Source organism: Megalopta genalis, chromosome 5 (assembly GCF_051020955.1).
Source record: "Megalopta genalis isolate 19385.01 chromosome 5, iyMegGena1_principal, whole genome shotgun sequence".
In the NCBI taxonomy this organism is placed as follows: Eukaryota; Metazoa; Arthropoda; class Insecta; order Hymenoptera; family Halictidae; genus Megalopta; species Megalopta genalis.
In genome coordinates, this window is record NC_135017.1 from 5,008,519 (window position 1) to 5,025,262 (window position 16,744).

General features: G+C 38.7%; 1 protein-coding gene and 2 long non-coding RNA genes across 4 annotated transcripts; 2 read left to right on the forward strand and 1 right to left on the reverse strand.

The window, feature by feature from the left end:
- Window positions 1-316: 316 nt before the first annotated feature.
- Window positions 317-7,460, reverse strand: LOC117224087 (uncharacterized). Its single transcript, XR_013033414.1, has 4 exons — window positions 7,357-7,460; window positions 4,404-5,450; window positions 3,644-3,817; window positions 317-1,356 (listed from the first exon to the last, which is right to left on the reverse strand). It is a non-coding gene; the product is annotated as an uncharacterized LOC117224087 (long non-coding RNA).
- On the forward strand, window positions 1,026-16,450 carry LOC117224080 (uncharacterized). Its single transcript, XM_076521902.1, has 4 exons — window positions 1,026-1,152; window positions 2,791-2,868; window positions 11,869-12,066; window positions 12,940-16,450. The coding sequence occupies exons 1-4, from the start codon at window positions 1,138-1,140 to the stop codon at window positions 15,433-15,435; spliced, it is 2,787 nt and encodes a 928-aa protein (XP_076378017.1). The 5' UTR covers window positions 1,026-1,137; the 3' UTR covers window positions 15,436-16,450.
- On the forward strand, window positions 3,965-9,073 carry LOC143259478 (uncharacterized). Of its 2 annotated transcripts, none has more exons than XR_013033412.1 (4): window positions 3,965-4,505; window positions 4,599-7,749; window positions 7,823-8,790; window positions 8,885-9,073. It is a non-coding gene; the product is annotated as an uncharacterized LOC143259478 (long non-coding RNA). The 2 variants fall into 2 exon arrangements; XR_013033411.1 differs by having other exon boundaries at window positions 3,965-4,274; window positions 4,374-7,749.
- Window positions 16,451-16,744: the final 294 nt, after the last annotated feature.

Sequence of the window (16,744 nt, forward strand, 5' to 3'; positions counted from 1 at the left end):
TATTTTAATGAATATAGTAATATAATCTTTTTTTAATAGATATATTCAAACGAATACGCTTTATTGATGAATAAAGTGAGTATATTGGAACGAATATATTTGATTGATGAACAAAATTGTTATACTAAAAGAGATTTAACTTATTCGCGAATAAAATGGATATGCTGAAAGAGATTTAACTGGTTCATCGATCAAATTATTATACTAAGAATGATTTAATTTATTCGTGAATAGAATTGTTATACTAAAAGAGATTTAATTTATCCATGGATGGAATTGTTACATTAAAAGTGATTTAACTTGTTCACGAATAAAATTGTTGTACCAAACGAGATTTAACCTACTCATAAATAAAATTGATATACTAAAAGAGACTTAATTAATTTACGAATGAAATCGTTACACTAAAAGAGATTTAACTTATTCATTAACAGAATTATCACACCAAACTAGATTTTATTTCATTGATAAATAGAATTACCATGTTAAGTCAATACACGGAATGAATAATTTCATGCAATTACCTAGAATCAAATTAAATCTATATTTAAGGTAGAGGTTTACAATTACCGCTCTGCGTGTCGCCATAATAAAACCTAACGTCAAAGCTAATATTTCTATTTATTCTATCCTCAAAGTTTTGTTGCATTAATATTTGCAACCTTGTACTCGTAAAGCTAAACCAACCCACGAAGATCCGAAACGCTTGATAAATAGAAAAGAAAATTGCGTGTAAAATTCGAGTGACGTGTTCTCGTTCTATAATTGCTGATTAATGTTGCCCGAGCGTCGTTCCGTTGGTATTTGTCCGAACGAATCCGGTATCCCGCGCTTTCTTCAGCAAGGAGATCCAGCAAAGGGGGCTCGTGCTGATCGCGGTTCGGATCGGATCGGATCGGATGCTGTCCGAGGGATCTTTTAAAGGCGATTGTAGCTCTCTTCGGACTCCTTTGATGCGTGGGGATAACTGGAGCTACCAGTTAAGTCAAGTGTATCGCGCCGGGACGAAGTAGTACACTGTTTCTTTCCGGAGTGCGTGCATCGACGTTCCAGAGGATTGGCAACCGCACAACAGAATAGAGGAGTTACATCCTGGACTAGGGAGGGCAGGAACTACTGTTCACCGAATTGTTAATCATGAAACTTCATCTGGTGAGTCTCTCGAGACATCGTTTTCTTTTTCCTTTATCCAATTAATTCGCATCGTTCGATCTTGTTAAGACTGCAGAATTAAAATATGGAAAATGCTGAATTAAATCAGATGGAAATTGTGTGCCAAAAATCCGAGCAAATTGAAATTTGTCTTCTCAGCTGTTCTGGTTGCTTACGCTTCCCCTTATTGCCAGTGCGGGAGAACTGTAATCAAAAAAGAAAAAATATAAATGATAGAGAATAAAATTAAATTGTTTCGTAACCGATTCTTTCTTCAGATTTATTTAGTAGATGGTTTCAACAACGCAAGACAATTAAATTGGACACAGCTTTGATACGCATTTGAAGTTTAATCGTTTTCTTCGAAGAAAAATTATGCTGTTACACTTCTGCAAATACTGGGAAATCTTTTGGAAAAATATTCTTGAGGCCGTCATAAGATTCTGATATTATGCAAGCATGTTTATACTGCAATATGATGCAGTATATAATTTTATTTTTTTCATTGTGAATAGATTCGTGAAAACGAATCACGTTTTCATCATTTTAGTTTCTTTGTGATTCCGTTTGAAATTGTTAATTTACATCAATTTTCTCAGAATGTTAAAAACAATTATACCACATTACAGTTATTATACAACGCACTATACTATTTGTACTTTATTATATTAGTATTATTAATGTTTTTATAACATTAACATTTGTATTAAAACATTCGAGAAATTGCAATTACAAAATAGTATAATTGTAATTGTATCTGCATTTATACAGTTACGTATTTATATTTGCATATTATGTCCGCTTGCATTTGCATGAATAAATAACGCGTCTCCACTTATGCACATTTAAATCAACGTACACTTAGATTTCCATCTGCATTTGCATCGACATCTATATTAACAATTAGTACAAAATGTTTCTTGCGTTGTTCGAGCACAATTCTCCACTGACAATGGGAAAGGAATACACGATGCCCTCGTCAGCATTCTCTATCAGAACATCAAGTTTAATTGAACGTTGCGATGCAACGAGCCAACTGTTAATCACATATACAGTTATTATAAACGGTCGAATGCTTCCTCAACACCGGGAAGCCGCGAATTAATGTTAATATAATACAATGCACGAAGTCATGCACCTTTTACTCAAAATCGGACGTAAAAACTCATAAGACATTCATAAATGCAAAAACGTTTTTCATTTTCTTTTTATTCTTCCAAAATCGAAGAAAACAATTCACCGTTGACATGGAAAAAATGTAAAAAGCAAAAATCTATTATTTATTAATTATGCACTTTTCAATTGTTTCGTTTATGCTTTTCATGAGATCGATTTCCGAAAATTGAAGACAAGAATGAAGAAAATAGTTTTCTCTGGTTCCTTATTAATTTACAAAAAAAAAAATTGCAAAACAAAAATGTATTATTTACTAATTACACACTTTTCAACTATTTCCTTTCATTTTTCATGAAATCGATGTCCAAGAATTAAAGACAAAAGTATGAATTTAAGAGAGCAATGTTCTTCGATCCCTCGTAGACTTGAAAGAGTTTTTGCGGAGTAAAAATGTATTACTTTCTCATCGCATATTCTGCAATTTCTTTTCATTATAAACCCCCATGGTTTTTTTCGGAGCAGGTGGCTACAGTTGTGTGGATAGCAACCGTGACAGCGACATTGGAGTCCGATTCCCGTGGAAACTGGAGCAACGAAAAGGTAAATGTAGAAAACTTCTATGCAAGACTCAATACCTACGCGATTCGTAAATTTTCTCAGGGGTTTCATTTTCCCAGCACCCGGTCCAATCGGCCATTAAGATCAGCAGCCATTTACATAACCGAGGCTACCGGCTTCATTCCACACAATTCGCGCACGTGTGCTAATCAAATTTTCTAATTTCCTACAATATTTCCTGCATTAAACGTTTTTCTTCAAAAGTCGCCTTAAAACTCTCCTCGGCACAAGTTTCATGCTTGCCGCTGCATGTTTTCCTTAAGCCGTTAATGATGCACTTTCGAATATCATTTGCATAGCAACTGTTGCATTTTTTCAGTGTTTTCTTCGCTGGATGTAGGTTGAGCTAGCTTCTCGACAATTTCTTCCATGAAACAGTCGAGTTTTTCTATCTTAAATATTTTTAAAGAAGTTCCAAGTTATTTATACATTTGCAATTATTTTTCTGTAGAATATTGTTTACTCGATCTTCGTTTAAGCTTTTTGAACATATTTTCGTCGTTTCGTCGGATACGAAGTATTTCGAGGAAGCATTTCATTGACACCCTCGGGCCATTGCTCAAGGATGACTTGTCGTAAGGAAATGATTACGTGCCAGTAGGAAAAGAAACTCATTTATGGCACGTCTCCATTGGTTCGTTGACACTGTTAGATAAAATGGCAAATAACAGCTTCCAGGGTTGAGGAAGGAATACCGTTTACAGTTCCTCAATTATCGTTTACAGTCTCTTAGCAGAATTTATTACTAGAAACTTACGGAATGTTTAACCTACAATTTGATCTTGACGTTTCCAATCGTCGTCTAACATCTCCAATTAGTTATTTGAAAAAATTCAGATCTCCATCGAAAGACAAATGTCCACAAACATTATTGTCGTATAGAAAATTAAATTCGAATCGGAGTGCCGTTTTCGTTCGTGGAATGGCAAGCCTGTAAATTATGGCGCCAAAATTCAATTTGCGGAAACTTATTCTCAAAACAAATTCGAGCATGTTCGAGTACGATATATTAATATGTTCGAGGTATTTACGTTAAATAATACCGTTGTTTTTTTTTATATTGAATAAACATTGCCATCTTATTTTAATCGCCTTTAGTGTTCTCATTGTAAAGCTGGTCTGCAGGAAGTCCCAAAAGTTACTGAAAATCGGGAAATAAGGAGTTCCTGAAGTCATTTGAGGTAACATTTTCCTTAGCGCAAATGCAATCCGTGGTTTTGCTTGCGAGTTATTAACGAAAAACACTGACCAATGAGAGGCGAGCTCGGCCACCTCGCGACAGCTGATCTCGCCACTCATTGGCCACTGTTTTTCGTAAACAAAGCCGTAAACAGATCGCATTCGCATTGAAGAAAAAATTACATCGAATAACTTCAGGAAGATTTCAAGTAACTTTTGGGACACCCTCTATACTCTAGATGTTAAATAAATAAAAAATGTTCTATAAGTATTGAAAAAACGATATTACTAACGGGTATCCGTTTTAGGACCAGAACACAAGTTTCAAAGCCTCTTACCAAAATCAAATTCCTCAAGACATGGGTACAAGGTTATGTCAGATGCTCGCGTTGGTTACGTCAAGTTCTACAAATTATACTTTTATTCAGAAAGATAGACAGGTAAATGTTTTAACTTCTCTTGGAGCATCACATCCATCGTCATCGTCGAGCTTTTCCGATGTTATGTCTTAATCCCATTGTATTCTAACCTAGCACACTTCATCTGTTCGCGGACTCTCGCGTCGAGAGCTGAGAATGGTAGCCGTGTTCGGGCGCTCGGCGGAGAGCGGAAGTTACTTTCGACACAGAGGACGAACGAAATAAGTAATGCAGAACAAGTTTCGTTCGCCTTACGTAAAACGGGAGAACCTTTCACGCATAACCCCCGGTCCGATAGACACCGGCAAGAGACATCCTTAACCTTCGGGCATAGAAATCTTTAACCTCGATCTACTTGCGGGCGTCGTTCAAGTGCCACTTCGTGTATAGGCGCGACCAACACCCGCCGACATCCCATCTGCCATGCAGTTTCTAACTAGATTCTCTGCCCGGTGATGTTACATTTCCTTCAAATTCCGTCGAGCACGTATACCAAAGGATTAAAAGAGCTTTGGGCGGATGGAGATCTCGTATACCATTGTTCAACCGTCATCGTACCACGTCTGGGTCTTTTGGGACTCAGATCTCGAGGCCTGCTTCGATGCCGTCTCTCGGTTGTTTATGTTAGAGTGACAACGAATTTTGTATTCTCTTGTATTGTTCAATTATGTTAGTAGAAATCTGCTTAGAAATTTAAAGAAAAGTACGGTGAGATAATAGTAATGGTAACGATAATGATAATAATAATAACAAAATTTTTGTTCAAAATGTTTGTATAGCCAGAATTGATACTTACTCTTTGGCATTAGTACTTACTTATTTGACTGATTTACATTATGTCCATGAGTAATGTTAGAATTGCATAGGACGTATATAAGTACAATTGTAATATTCTTCGTGTATTCTAACTAGTTTGCAATGTTACATACGGGAATATGCTTGACTTATGTATTGTTGCAGCAAATTCTGAAATATAAGGGAGCAAACATTTTAGAGCACAAAGGGTTAGGAAAGTCAGGTTGCTGATGCAGTAATTCAATTTCCTTTTGAGTTGCACCAAAGGCTTAAAAGAGGATAAAACATCTTCCAAATGAAGAATTAGGGATAGAATTGTTTGAACAAGCTGACTGGTAACAAGATGAGAGCATCAAAAGGTCTAAAACTTATGTAATGTTGCAGCAAATTCTGAAATATAAGGGAGCAAACATTTTAGAGCACAAAGTGTTAAGAAAGTCAGGTTGCTGATGCAGTAATTCAATTTCCTTTTGAGTTGCACTAAAGGCTTAAAAGAGGATAAAACATCTTCTAAATGAAGAATTAGGGATAGAATTGTTTGAGCAAGCTGACTGATAACAAGATGAGAGCTTCAAAAGGTCTAGAACATGCTTCCAGAGAAATATGTTCTGGAGGGAAATCTCTGATGCTAAAAGTGTCAAGGGTGATGAATTAAAGCAGACTGTGGGGCACATAATTCAATAGCAAAAGTCTGGGAGCCTCATTGTCTAGCTCTCTCACATAAACTAGTATTTAGAAGATTCAGATAGATTGTACATAGATTAGCATCCAATAGCTGAAACATTAGTACTGTGTGTGGAAAGTTATACATTATACTCAGAGCTGGGTAATATTTATAGAGAAAATATTTGAAATACTATTTTAAATAACACATTCTTTATTGTTCAAATAAAATAATACTTCAAGTAGGACATCAAATTTCAGTAAATCAAATATTTTAATTCGAGGTAAAATGAACGTAAAATAAAATAGTTTATTTTAGTATTTATATATAAAGCTAAGTCATGAAAATAAATATTTTAGCTTGATAATCTAAAACATAAAATAAAATAATTGTTATTTTAATAACATAAAGCATAAGACAGAATACTGAAAATAAATTGTGAAGATTAACATAGCGTGAAACGAGATAACAAAAAATATCATGTTTGCGAATGAAGCGCATGTAACGATACTTATATACGTTTATAATGCAGAGGAAAAGTATTTCGTTCGTTTTAGATTACCAAAATAACTCTTTTACTATAATTTAATAAAATAAAGTTATTTCATTTGTTGATAATAAATTAAATAAATCAAATAATACAAATAATACAATATTTGAAATATTATTTTTAAAATGTGTTACAAGGAGCAAAATATTTGATTTTTAAAAGTACACTCTTTCGAGCATATGAAATATTTTATCTTCAAAAATACATGCTTGATCTAAAGTAAAATATCTGTTTACTATTTTTGCCATTTAAAATACTATTTTACCCAGCTCTGATGGTACCCAGTCTAATTCAAAGCAAACCAAAACCGCTGCAGCAGAATTCCTGTGAACACATCGTCACGGAACACCCTAGCTACATGTCCTGATAAAGAAGAGGAACAGTTTTTATGGTTCTCGATTGAAGGTACAGTTGGAAACCTGAGATGTTCCGCAATGTCAAACGATTCAAGGTCTGACCCTATGAAGAACACGCAAGTAACGTGCAGAATGATGAATCGGTAGTGACTGGCGAGAACAGTGAACCGTTTCATAAGCCGTATAATGACAAACTAGCCCGAGCAAACGGTTCCGAGTAGAAGCACAAGGGGAAAGTGCAAGGCGGACTTTGTTGCAAGACGGGCTTGTCGGAAGAGAATGAGCGGCAGTGAAATGACCTAGGCTGCATGCGAAGGTTAAGGACGACTTTCACCTAAAACTTGCGGATGAAGGTTGGCCTGAAGGCCGATCTGACGTTTCCATTCGATCCGCACGAAATCTCTCTCCCTCCCTCCCTCTCTCTCTCACACACACACGCGCTCGCGCACACACACGCACGCACACACAAACAAAAGCTTGTAATAAAATTGTTTAAGAACCGTTTACCTGATCTGTCATTTCCTTTTACTGCTTGACAACTTTAATTGACTCGAAACAAAAACTCTCGTTCATCAATCACCCATCGAGCATTTTTAATTACAGGCTAATCAAAATTAATTGACTATTTTCTAAAATACGCGATAGGGTGAAAGGGGATTCCCCGTACTCTCCTGACATCTGTGGAGAACGTTTGGAACTCTTGCGACCATAGGAATAGATTTATGATACGTGCACTGAAAGCATGGTGTCATTGAAACATAACCTATGAAAAGGTTAAGCGTCCTGGACACTTCTGATGAAGTACAATAATTTGTCGTCGCAGAGTATTATAACGGACCAATAGTGGTTTAAGGAATTGTGATGCAGGTCGTTACATAACAGTTAGGTGCCTCGGTCGATGTATGTATTGATATTAGGGACGTGCATATTCCGAAGTAATTCTCGACTTTCTCTTCAAATGTAATTTCTGTAGGTCACTTGCAGGCGCTGCAGCTTTAATGTGAAATGCAATCACCTGTAATTAGGGTTCTCCAGAACCGTTACTAGCCACCGGCTTGTAGTACGTAACTAGAACTGTTAATTAAAAGTTGTATCGGTTACTACAGTTGGCAGAAAATGCAGAATCCTCTTTAATCACCGGTTGCGGAGGAATATAACTGTCGACATTTTTCCGTGTACATATATGTGTACGCTTAGCTTTCCTCTTTGCCTGCCCTATATTCACGACGACGGCTATAAACACGAGGAACAGGTGTAAATATTTATCGTACGATCGAATAATTTTATTTTTGCTCGAGAGAGAAGATTATCTGGTGATCCCGAACGTCCACATTTTTTTTTAGATGAATTATATCGTTGTCGGTTCTAATGCCAGTCACGAGGCACCCCGTATTTCTCAACGGATTCTGCCGTTTTAGTCGCAGAGTTCAGTCACAGAAATGATCGGAAACCTGATCTTCGCAACTGGTGAAACTTGCCAATGAATTCTGGGAGCTCTTGCTGTTTCTCTCCCCAAAAGGCCAGTCTACCGAAACGAGTCTTAAATATCTTCGCCCGTTCTGCATCTCTTTTTTTAAACAATATACATCTAACAACAACAACAGCAGCTGAGGAATATGTTTGCTTCTAGATGTTTGGACTAATACGGTGCCCCTGGGCTAACATTATAAGATCACAAGGGATGTGCCACTGCTATGAAGTAACGCACACAACACGATCCACTCGCTGCGGGCTAAATCTTGCTGACAAAGAACTTTCACTGTTTCACGATACAATGGAAAGAAACGATCGGGGGAGGTTCAGTTTTTTGCGCGGCTCGAGAGATTTTCAGGCGATGGACAAAAAAGCCGGGGCAGATGAAACCGTAAACACAAGTGGTTCACTTTTGCAGAAAGAGAAAGGAAGAGAGCGAGTTCATTTTTACGGAACATTTTCGAGCAGGTGGGTCAACTGTGGGAGCGGCTTTCATCCGAAAGTGTAGTACGGAGAAAGTATTCGCGATTTTTATTAGCGGAAATTTTTGTTACAAGAGAAGAAACCTGATCCCGGTTCACACAGATTCATAGCACCTTGAGTTTCCATCGGCAAACGCAACGGTTGAAGTGTCCTCCGCCTGCGCCGCTTGATACATAAAACGTATGAACCTATTCAAACATTTACAATGTTACAAAACCAATGTAGCATTATTTTCAGAAGAGTCTATAAAATTGTCTGGGATAGGAAACATTTGTGTACCTTATACGGTTGAAGTCCAAGAAATCCTTAAAGTCGAAAATATTATTTCCAAAAAGGAACATAAAGGAAAATTAGTTAGGGCGATGTAACGAACGAGCCTGCATGTTATTCAGGTCACTGAGCCGACGATAGAATGTCTCCGAAGCTAAGAAATGGCACGAGGTGGATTTTTAATCTCTCGAAAGGATCTAAGAGGCACGAAGAAGGGGTTGCGCGCCGTTAGGAGCAGATCGGGGAACTGTTATGGGCGTCCGAGGGGACTGTTATCAGCGAACGGGGGAAGCTGTGGGCCCAACGGGCCGGTCCCAACGGTTTTAACGCGACTTTGAACTCGCGCGCACGACTCTCACTGGTTTTTCTTTTGCGCGTCGCTGCAAGAATGCGGCGCGCATCTTTTCCCGTTTCTCCTTTCTTCTCGCTCGAACGTTGCGGGAGAAAGGGAGACCGCCGGTGGTACCGTAAAGTCCACCTTTCTCTCATCTCGGCTCACCGGTTATTTTCAGCCTCCTGCCGCTACTCCACTTTAACAAAAATCGCCGGACGGGCAGGATAGAACGCGCGACTTTTCTCTCCGCTTCGCGGCCGACCGGTTGCCAGCACCGCAGGCGGCATTTCTGGGCCAGGCTACTCTTGTTTCTGATCGGTCGATATCGTTCTCGTTCGTTTTCTTCTAAATTACGGCAAATTCATGTTTCCAGCGAGCTGATCGAGGCGTGGACAAACATATGTGCTCATAATTATGAAAGTGGTCTAAGTCAAAGTTTAAAAAAAAATGAATTTATCACTTATTTCACACGACATGATTTTAAACGAAATTTATTCAATGTAATTTTTACGATGTCGTAAAAAATGAACCTTTAGATAGTAGTTGTAATTACAACGTTATACGGAATTCATTTAGTGTTAATTATGAAAGTGGTCTATGTCAATATTACTATGAATTGTTCGAAAATTGTAGAAAAAGAAATACATTTTCGATCAAACGAATGTCGCAGCCGGATTTTATTTCAACGAAATCACTTGAAAAATCAATAACAAGGAGAGTAAAAAATACCGCGGGCGAATCTGTCTCTTGGCTAAAAATTCAGTGGATGAGATTCTTGAAAAATGAACCTTATAAAATGTTTTATAAGACTTCTTTAGATGATTCTGAATTCCAAGTTTTTTGGATCTTTCACCTAAAAGAGGAAGACCGAAAATATACGAAAATATTCAATTACTTCCATTATACAACACCACTAGACCAGTAACGGAAGAAAAACATAAAGATCTTATGTGTTTACTACCATACATCCCTCCAATTTTTCAGGAACATTTTAAAAATCTTAAAAACTCGAAATTATGATAAGAATGGATTACTTTTTAAAAATGATTAATAAATGTTTATGAATTGTTTCGTTAAAGTTGTTGTTTCAAATGGACCGTTTATTTTGAAAGTGGTATAAGTTCTTTTTTTTAAAGAAATTCAAAATGCCGAATCTGAGCTTGTATTGTCTAAATACCCCACGCAACGCCACTTACAATTTCTTTCGATGACATTGGACTTACACCACTTTCAAAATAAACGGCTCAAATAAAAATCACAATTTTTTATTACTTTAAGTCAATTATAGGACATTCAGTTGATTTTGAAAATGGTCTAAGTCAATTCAAGCTTTAAAAACAACATTTTCCTATGAAATTCACACAAAATTTTATATCTGTAATAAATTTCCATTAATCAAGACTAATAAAATTATAAATTAAAATGTCGCATAATGTAAAAATATTTTTTAATTTATTCAAATGCGATTCATTAAATATCTCGAAACAAGAAATATATGACTTAGACCACTTTCATAATTATGAGCACAATATAATATCTTCCAAGTGGAATAATTTTCGATGGAGTTGTTTAAGTATGGGTTTTGCTAGGTTTTGATGTTGATAGATTAAAACGTTGAGGTCGGTCATGTTTTCTTAGAATGAGAAATGTCTAGAACGTGCTTCTAGGGGGAAATTTCTAAGGCTAAAAGTGTCAGGCGTGGTAGATTAAGTCAGTCAGTTTGTTGGTGTTGTACAATTTTATTTGTGCTGCGCCAAGCAGATTAGAGATCCAGATGAGTTCTAATCAGAGTTCCAAATGAAGGGTTTCAGATGGAATTGTTTCAGCAAGATACAACATGCTTCTGGAGCGCATAATTTAGTAGCAACGATCTGTAAATCTTTATTTTCTAGATCATTCGGATAAAGTATTGTTTAAAAGATGTGGACAGATTATAGACTAACATTCAACGGTTCAAACGCCAGTCCTGTACGTGGAAAGTTATCCATTATACTCAGTCTAATTCCAAGTAAATCAAAACAGCTTAACAACGTGACAAATAGAGATCTGAGATTATCTGTACTCTCAAATGATTTTAAGTTTAATTTGATATTATTTATATAACTTGAAAACCGTACATGTCTTCAAAATATAGGATACATCATTTGAGAGAACGTACAATAGATTTCTAATGATGAGAAGAAGAACGACAACTTTAAACAGATGCAATCTCTTAAAAATTTGAGTAGCATGGTTTTGATTTGAATAAAAAGAAAAGAAAACAGAAACAAAAATTTGATTAATCTTATTCTTTTAATTATTATTCTTTTAATTATTAACCTTATTCTTTTAATTTTAATTATTAATTATTCAGATTAACCTTATTATTATTATAATTATTATATAAATAATTATAATTCATATTAATACAGCGTAATAGAGTAGACTTTCACTATTCACGGGAATTTCTTTCGTTACAGACAGTTTCAGAGCACAGATTTGAGAAAACCATAGTCAGTCAAGCGAAGGAGGAGACAAAGAAAGCCGTCGACGGCCAATACACGGTCAACCTGAACAATAGCGACGAGCCCCAGAACACTTCTCAGAAGAACAGCCCCGATGAATCAAAGATAGCGACAGTCAAGTTCATCCCAGTGAATGATAACGATTATGGGACGGTTGGTATCAGAACGGAGAGTGAAATTTCGATAATGCGTTGGTTCCACGACTAATCGGACACTTCTTAAAACTCAGTAACAGTGATTTCCGTGCTTTCCCTTCCTGATTGCTGGAAAGCAATTCGCTTTCGACGCAACAAACGCTGGATAATCACGTTGTGCTGCACTTGCTGAGAGGAGTTCGAAAGCCAGGAAGTTGAGAAAATTATGGAATCTTGTAATGTAAAGCAATACATGGCGCGACGCAAACCTGTTTTCTGTTCCTAATGTAGTTAACATTTTAGGGTGCCAAACGATCCTATGAATGGCTTCAGAATTCCCAAAGTGTAATTTGAAAAATGTCAAGGAAAATTATAGATTCTCAGCCAGTTAAGTAAGCGGCTAATGGTCCACAGGAATGCGCAATTCGTTGCGTCAGTATCCGATGTAACGCGAATTCCACATATTTCGCATCGGCGATGACCCCTCGAAGACGCTTTCACTTGATCAAACGTAAAAGGAGACACCTCCTCGTCTTTGGAAACAAATTATTAGTCTGGCCAAATTAGCTGACGTTCGTGTTTGCGCAAACCGTCTGCCGGGCGCTGTTCCTTAAATAAGCAATACCCTCAATTGGCTCGTAATTCCGAATTCAACCTCTTCCCAAAGTTCGCCTGACGTTCCAGAAAGATCAGGGTGTTCAGAGCAGCTTCCGTGTAGACAAACCTTTATTAGAAATCTGCTTACATAAATATAACAGCTTCTTAAGTAATAGTCTCGATTGCTATTTCTCAAGATGAAAAATTATGAGGCAGCTGAAGAATGGAACCGTGCATTATACGTTTAGTTGACGCGGCAACGAGGCACTCTAGTTAGTTTCCAATGTAATTTCAGAATGAAACCCAAATCGACAGCCAGCAGCGACACTCGAAGCAAGTGGTCCAACCGTACCTCGTCTCCGGCGAAGAAAGACGAGCCCAAGAGAACGGTCCGAACGAATCAGACGCTGTTCCAAGACCAGCACGAACCAGTCAGAACGTCCCCAACGACACGGTCACGGTGGAGTACCTGCGGTCGCAGGAAATTATACTTCAAGAGTCGACCACCTTCCCCGCTACCCAAGAGAACAGCTACAACGACTTAGGGTATTCAGTTCCTGAGGAGCAAATCGACGTAGAGACAGCCGGAGAGTTCGGTCAGAGGGTCCGTTCGCCCGTATGGAGACAGAGGAGCAATAGCTTCGGTCGACTGAAATTTAGACAGCCTGTTGACAACGCATCCACCCCTGAAGAGTACAGAAAACACAGCAGAAAGTACACGAGACCACTAGGCTCCAAGAAACCAAACGTTTCAGAAAATGCTCTCGGTACGTCCACGGACGAGCAAGTACTGTTCTCGTCGGTCACACCTGCGGAGTCTCAGAAAATTCAGAGGCAGAAGGATACCGAGGAAGACCATGTTAAGAGCGACTACTATCAAAGTAGCAAACCGACAAGCCTGCCTTGGTCAACCGAGGAAGGGTCGCAGACGGCGAACAGGGAACAGAAGCTGAAGAAACATAATTTGGAGCTGTATAACAAGGAGAGTGGCTCCTCGACTGGGACAGTGTCCCTGGGTAAATTTTCTGGGCCCATCGTGGTGCCAGACTTGCCCCGTCAGAAGAAATACTCCTCCAGCACGGTTGATTACTTAGGTAACAACGAGGTATCCAAATCCACTGCAGAAACAACGAGAGCGAAAGCGTCGGAAACAGGATACCTAACGGCATCTTCGGTTATCCTGAATCCTCTGCAGGTCGGCGTTGCTCTAATGAACGCTGGTCAAGACCTGCATTCGCTCAATGATCCCGACACAGCGACTAAAGACTATCTCCAGGACGAGGCTCACTCCTCGCAGTTCGTCAACCCTAGTTCAGAGAGTGTCATACGAAACGACTCTGCAGACGGGGGTAATACTAATCTCCAAAGCGATCAATTACCCCAACAAGAACAAGTCTCCGAAGTGTCAGCGCCGAATGCCCCCACGCATTCAGTGGAGATACAGAAGTCGGTGGAGATTTATCACACGGCGCCGGTGCACGAGATCCATTACCCTATGGAGTACGTTCCGAACAACGAGCAACCTCTGGCCAAGCAGAATGACTACAGAAAGATTCAGAAGGGTCAGTTCAAGGAGAGGAGGCCAGGCCAGGTCAACGTCTACAAGAGCAACGAGGTCACCGACGAGATAGTCCTTGGGAACAGTCAAGAACGTGGTCGTTATGAGTACAATGCAAGCGAGAATGACGTCGTTTACTCTGCTAGCAATGGCCAAGCTACTTTCGGTGCCAGGGAACAGTTGGACAACAAGGTAACTGTCACGCAACAGCCTTCCAGGGTAGTGGAACTGCTGCCAAACTTGGCGAACCTGGGAGGCAGGGACGTTCAAGGAACTCAAGAGCTGCCTCAGATTCTGTTAAATAAACCTGCCAGTGATACGCAAACGGATCCACAACTGAGGCTGGTGATGACCGCGCCTCAGCCATATCCTGTGGAGAAAGTGATCGAAAAACAAATAACGATCCCGCAACCTTTCCCCGTGCACGTGCCGGTGGACAGAATAGTGGAAAAGCAGATTCGAATTCCTTACCCGGTGCACGTGGAGAAAGTGATCGAGAAGAAGGTGCCGATCGCGATCCAGAGGGTGCTCATTCCATTCCCGATCCACTTCAGGGTGCCGCAACCGGTTCCAATTCCGGTGGAGAAGGTAGTGGAGAAGCCTGTACCGGTGCCAGTTCCAGTGGAAAAGGTCGTGGAAAAGCCAGTGGTGCATGTCGCAAGGCCGTATCCTATAGAGGCTGCAAAGTTCGTGAAATCCGTGGCAATCCCAATCTACAACGTTCAGAACGACGGGAACTACCAACAGGTGATCAGACAGCAAAGTTTCCAAACGCTACCGGGTCCCCCGTATGGGTCCGTCAATGAGGATCAGGGTTATTACAACAATAATTCGACGCAACTCTACGGTCTTGGTTACGCTCTGAATCGCCCTTTAGCTAGGCAACCGGTGGTACCTTCGCTGCCGAAGAAGTTCGGATCGTATGGATCCCAGTATTCCCATTCCTATTCGCATGGAAACAATGGTGGTAATACAGTGTCTTACGGGAGGGTCGAGAAGGATAAAATCCACGATGAATACGTGGGTCCTGTTCCAAGAAAGGTGCCCATTGGTATCCAATCCAAATCTATACAGTACACTTCGGATATCCAAACAACCATGAGGAGAACTAGGCAGGACGGAGTGATCGGAAATACCGGTAGCTTTAGGCAGTCCAAGATGGAGTATGGCTTCAAGCCTCCCATGGTGCCGTCTGTACAATACGACGAACAAACTGCTACCAAAGTGGAATAGATTGAGAAAATATTCAGAAAATTCTGACGAATTACATTTATTTATTGCTTCGTGATGCGACTGATTGAAGAAAAGAAAACTGAATACTTTTTGTTTACGGATTGTAAAAGAGGGTGCGGGTTTCTAACGCCCTACAACCTCCCCCCCTTTTAGTCGCCTCGTACGACAAGCAGAGGATACTGTTGGTGTATTCTGCTCCCCACCAACTGGGATGCGATAAGAGAGTTGGTGTTATATTATTGTGTGTTATTCTGCCAATTCTATTTTTTTTCTCTGTATCAAAACTCTTCAAAAAACTGTTCACCCATCTTTCCACAGTACGCGGCCCGTCGCTGCTTCACTTGGATATGTACAATGTACATATCGAACTTTTCGTCGCTGAAGGTCCAACTTGCTCGTAGATTTTAATTTTAAGTATATATTGTTAACGTAAGAATATATGAACGAATGAAAGTATTATATTTAATATGCATACACAGAAGAAATTGATATTCATTGGGCAAATCGTTATTTGAGAAACTTGTGTTGAATTAATTGTACGGTTCAGCTTAAGCGTTTAAGACTGATAGCATATTAATATAAAAAAGAAACGGAAAAAAGAATATTCAACTTTTATTTTGTATGCTAGTGTTGTATTGGAATTGAAAGTACTTTTTACAATTCTAAAGATAGAATAACGAAGAAGTGTTGTGATGCCATTGCATTGAATGTAAACTAAGTTTGTAAACAATGTAAAGACACTGTTGAGGAAGGAAATTTATATCATACTGTATCGTACTAATAATTATTAAAATGTTATAATTGCTTCCCCATCGACTTTCTCCCTTTCTAGAATGTAATGATATATGAATGAACCTACTATGTAATTTGTAAGTTTTGTACTATAATCTTTAATAGATTAATTGTCTATAAACAGAAATCATTTTAGCGAAATAAAGTTAAAACTTTCCTAATCTTCCTAGCAAACATTTGTCTTTGCACTTGTAAGTTGAATTAAAAGTACTGTAAAACTCAACCTAAACATCATTTCAATTACAGATTTCCATACACCTTACATCACAATTTCCAATGAATTCCACGATCTCTTCCCTTTTCCAACGTCTGACTTTGACCATTGACTCTAATTACTGCTAGCTAGCTAATTTACAAAAACTAGTTATAAGGGCTTCTAAATCGGAAGAACATGATATGCGAGGAGGTATTAGAATTTTATTTTGCCTGGCCTGTGGCTGAGTCATAATAAAACAATTTGGCAAGTGACCGCTTTTAAGAAGTATCCCCTCCTTTGGTATCAAAAAATCTCCCATCT